This window comes from Drosophila navojoa, chromosome 5 (assembly GCF_054131105.1).
Source record: "Drosophila navojoa isolate 15081-1374.11 chromosome 5, UAZ_NAV_1.0, whole genome shotgun sequence".
NCBI lineage: Eukaryota > Metazoa > Arthropoda > Insecta > Diptera > Drosophilidae > Drosophila > Drosophila navojoa.
In genome coordinates this window covers 14654558-14659463 of record NC_142893.1, presented here as the reverse complement: position 1 = coordinate 14659463, position 4906 = coordinate 14654558, and the positions used below count along the sequence as shown (strand labels likewise).

Here is a 4906-nt window from a genome sequence, read left to right as displayed (position 1 = left end):
TAATGCACATGCACTATGCATTTATTTATATATATGTAGGTATTGCATACATTTTCATTCAATTACTTCATACATACATACGCTTTCGCATGTACATATGTTTGTTTGCTAAAGCATGCATACAAATGTACACACACATATGTATGTATACTGAGCACCCATTTAGACAGCTAACTACTGAACTGTATAGGCGTGAATGTACATACATACATATGTATGTGTGAATATTGACATCTCTGTATACAAGCATGCATGCCAAGCATATACGTATACTTCTACGAACTCTGTATGCATACGTATAGACTCATACATACATATTTATTTACATACAGATATACACAAGTGTACGTGCACATACACACATGCATATGTATGTACTTTTGCATTATGCATTTATCGCCGACTGACAGTTGGCTAAGTAGGAGGAAATCAACGATCTGTTTAATAAAATAAGCTATGAAATGGCGTAAAACTGCCTCGGCACCTGCCAGGTGTGTATCGTAAATTAGCAGGTGCATGTCCTGAGTAGTATAATTCTGACAATCATTTTTTCGTTGTCTGTTTTTAACATATACACATATTTATGCATTTAGCGAACAAGTTCAACAAATTTGTAACATAATAAATAAACTCCGTGTAACATTGATTCTACTAAATAACTCACATTAACTTTATTTTGTACGATACATAATAACGGCTACAATAGGTACTATATACATTTGCCTTTAAAAAATAGAGTTAACATTCTTGTAGTTGCGATCCCAATAATTGCCATTATAGATCCAAGCCTCACTCTTTGTGTACGGGTTGTAGGCCTTTTTGAACCATCTGAGAAATATATGTATGCGCATTAAAATAAAATTGAACTTTTATATGACAGATATACTAAATAGTTTACCTTGGCCCAAACTCATCCGAGTTTTTTTCTTGTTTTCTATAGTCCCTCTGCTGTTTTTCCAAACGCGCCTTCTCCCTTGATGCTCCATCTAGATCGCCCTGCTCCAAACACAATATATCCGGCCGTAGTCGTGCGTCGGTGGGGCAAAGGGTATCTGGTGGTTTCATATTAGACTCCATTACATTCAATTGCAGAGCGAAGTTAGTGAAATGATAATACTAAAAAAATGCATGGAATATGAAGTAATTTTTAACGAGGATTAGTATATTACAATCGCTGAGGTTCAGGTGCTGCTTCACAAAATGATTGGAAAATTAATTATGAGGTAAATATATTGAATTAGGTTTTAGAGAAACTGAAATTCAGAGGAAATTTTACATAAATTTACAGTACATAATTGGAATTTTCTTTTAACCTTACATATTATACATGAAAATTCTTCGAATATTTAGTAAAATATAAACAATTTCATAATTACAACAAGCATTAGAGTTAAAATTAAAAAGGCTCAAGTCTGGTTACCTCGCTGCTATTGGCAGGCCTTGGCTTACACCTCCATAGTAATATAGAATTGGGCAAATTCAGACTAATGTCCGAATCACTTCTGGGCAGCCCATCGTTGGTTTCATTAGGTGTGAACTCCTTGTCCTAAGCATTAGTATAAATTTAATAAATTACATCCAATTTCTTAATTTACCAATTGGCCCTTACCTCCTGTAGAGATAAACTGCGAAAGGAATCCAATTTAAAACTATTTAATTTGGAAAACATTTTGCCTTGAGCAGCATGATGTGTAGAATTACAATGTTTCTCTTCCTCGATTTTCTTCTCTTGCTGCATGTGCTCCTCATAGTCTTCCATCGAGCAGCACTTCAAGAACTTTGTCCATTTGCCATAAAGAAAAAGAAGTTTTTGCTGACTGTAATGAAAATATTTGTATAGAATTATAAACATATTTTCTTCTAAAGCTGTTATTACTTACTTCGCATCCTTGATAAATCCTTCTACCCTGTAGAGATCTTTGTCTGAGAGACCTGATGATTTGAAGGTTAAAGTTGCCAAATGTCCAGTGGCATGGTTTGTGATTTCTATGGTTCCATATTGCTCAATCCAAAGTTTTCCGACAATAATATTGTGCACACAACAATTGACATTGCTCCATGTATAGGTTTCGTTCCATCTGTGAAAGATGTATATGCAAATATTATAAATATAAGTATAAATATTTTAAAAAATAAATATCAAAAGTATTTAGCTTGTTGAGAAATTCGGAAAAAAATTATTTAAACTGCTTGCTTGATGATTATTGATTACTACAAACAATTCAAATTTCCTATGGGATTATTGAATTTTTATAAATTGTCGCGAATACAAAATTTTATCTGTCTAAATTTGTTTTTTAGTAAATTATATCAATTCATGGTTACAAAAAACTTGTAAATATATGTTTAAGAAATATTCGTAAGAAAGAGGAAAACTATTTTATATATATTAAAAGCAGGCTTAAAACTTTCAGGATTTTTCTGGATCGATAATGGTATTTCATATAGATCACCAAATACTGTGCGATGTTTGTTGATATCCAGCGGTGCAGACTATTTCCAATTTATCATGAATTTCAATAAAAGAAATAAACCATGCAGAGATGCCAAAGTGATTTGTCACTTAGCTTTAAATAGTTCATTGCTTCTTGTACTTTGATTCCGTTCAGTTGACACACTCCCAATGGACAGTCTAGATCACATCTGTTCATAGATCATTTGACAGCGTTATCCCTTGGGTAACTTGACGCATTTCTTTGATTTTTCTTTTAAATTTGACTCAAGTTAGCGCACGTCTTACATATTTATCTGTATTATTCTTAGTTTTTAAAAGTCTTAAAGTTTAAGGTTTCTTAGAAAACTCTATATACTCACTTAGGAAACTCAACAGTAACAACTCCAGTTGGACGTATCTCAACATTTTTTCCACTGAATTTAATTTTCGGATTTATCGAACCGTAAAAATTAAAATCTTTGGACTCTGCATGAAATGCAGATATCGGTGGATGGTGCGAGACCTGCTCGCAGACAATGCGATAATTTTCTCGTTGCAGCTCATAGGTTTCGCCAAGGATCGGATTGAATGGCTTGCCCAGTCGGTCCAAGTTGGAAGCCAAAGCCGAAACAGCAAATGCTGATGTGTGAAAAAGAAGTTTTTGAATTATTTAGATATGCCATTTAAGTATTTAACAAAAAATTAAGAGTTGCATAGTCTTACATCTCTGTCAGAGTCTTAACTCCAATATAATCTATTTTATTTCTGAATTTTATTTACCTGCCACATATTTCATGCGATCCACTGGATTATCTTGGTGGGCAGCATAGGTCAAGACATTGGCATATTCCATATATTCACAGATTCGTTGCAGGAAGCTTAATGGTTCATTCAGCTCAACTGGCATGGTAATCTTGCTTAGGTCCTTTCCAATACAGTTCTTGAGGACCGACCAAACACTGATCTTTTTTCTTGACAACATTGGCGCTGGAAGTTCGCGACTTAAAAAACGACTTATATTATTGGATCGTTCACATACTCAGTGTTATCCAATTGCTTACCGGAGAATATATTCATTATCCGCACTTTCTGCCATCTTGCTTGATGTAGACAATTGCTGTAGGGACTCAAAATTAAGGCAGCTGAGAAGATATATAGAAATAGATCTGATTACCATTATTAACTGTATAAGTTAATTAAATGCTAACCACTAACCATCGATTATATATAGGTGGGAAAACGCATGCAATAAAAACACGCAGCTAAATCTGTAGTTTGTTTCTGTGATCTCAAGTTGCTCTTCCTTTGAGATTATCCGAGTAAAAAGGGCAGGAAGAATGCATAGAAGAATGCTTATGTGCTTTATAGCTTTATAGAAAACAAAAATTCAAATAGAGCTAATTTTGAGTTGTTTGTTTTGCTATAATTCGGTCTCAAATAAATTATATATATAAGAAAAATCAAGAAATAATAGCACTGGCTTTAACTTTCATGGAATACAGTAAGGACCTTAAAGTGCAGATAAAAAGATAGATGAAACATAACATACATAACAGAAAAACAGCTATAAAATCTAAGCAGTTATTAAAGTCTTTAGCATCTTTTTGGTAAAGAAGTAAGCGAAACAATAAATATAATTAATAATCTTTAGTCCATTTAAAGCCTCTTTATAGATATGATTGACATAAAAAATACTTCTATAAATCCCAAGGATATATTGAGATAACCTATTAGCCAGTTTTAATTTATAATAAATATTATTTAGCCACAACAAATATACATATACAGAAAGCACAGAAATACATATATAAAGCGTCATACAAAAATAAAAAGGACGTCAGCATGAGTTCGTTTACTCGACAAATCAATATTTCGTTGCTTTGTTATTGAATGCTAGGCACAGCAGGAAAAATACAATAAAAAATATGGAATAATAAACAAAAGATGTATGTAAATATGCATGAAGCTCTTTTTATTGTTTAATTAAACAAAATTATTTTCTTTTTCACACTTAATAAATTATATGATGTACAGAAAATTGTATAAGCTTTTTTTCTGGTAAAACGTAAATCCAATATTTAAATTCGAAAAATACATACATAAATATTAAAAAACAATTTTCACTTTTATGTTTCTTGTCTGATTAGATTAAACGAAAATTGAAAACTTTGTAAACATTTTCGCTACTTCAATTGTAGCTGTTGTGATGTCTTTTTTTTATGGGAGCTACTTAATTAAATCGACTCACGATGCAAAAACTGACTTTGCGCAGTTCTAGGCGATACATTGAAGTAGCTTAGAGATGCTTCAAATTTATCGAACAATACGAACTTTTACCAGTTTGATTTCCAGTAAATATTGAGAACGCAGTGATTAAAAGATGAATATAAAAGAAACTAAAAATATATGAATTAGTTTTATAATAAGAATTTGAAAAATGATATAAAAGACACAAACAAAATATATCTACAT

At 32.1% G+C, this 4906-nt stretch overlaps 1 protein-coding gene across 5 annotated transcripts; it reads right to left on the bottom strand.

Moving 5' to 3' along the window:
• Positions 1-642: 642 nt before the first annotated feature.
• LOC149091073 (oxysterol-binding protein-related protein 2) lies at positions 643-4713 on the bottom strand. 5 transcript variants are annotated; one of them, XM_089261402.1, is made up of 10 exons: positions 4534-4712; positions 3650-3802; positions 3496-3600; positions 3215-3435; positions 2815-3073; positions 1881-2078; positions 1610-1817; positions 1421-1546; positions 899-1116; positions 643-828 (listed from the first exon to the last, which is right to left on the bottom strand). In XM_089261402.1, exons 3-10 carry the CDS (start codon positions 3528-3530, stop codon positions 726-728), a joined length of 1368 nt encoding a protein of 455 aa, XP_089117528.1. In that variant the 5' UTR covers positions 3531-3600; positions 3650-3802; positions 4534-4712; the 3' UTR covers positions 643-725. The 5 variants fall into 5 exon arrangements, 4 of the variants coding, with proteins under 4 accessions (XP_089117528.1, XP_089117527.1, XP_089117529.1 ...); XM_089261401.1 differs by having other exon boundaries at positions 3496-3576; positions 4534-4711; XM_089261403.1 differs by having other exon boundaries at positions 3496-3576; positions 3650-3737; positions 4534-4711.
• Positions 4714-4906: the final 193 nt, after the last annotated feature.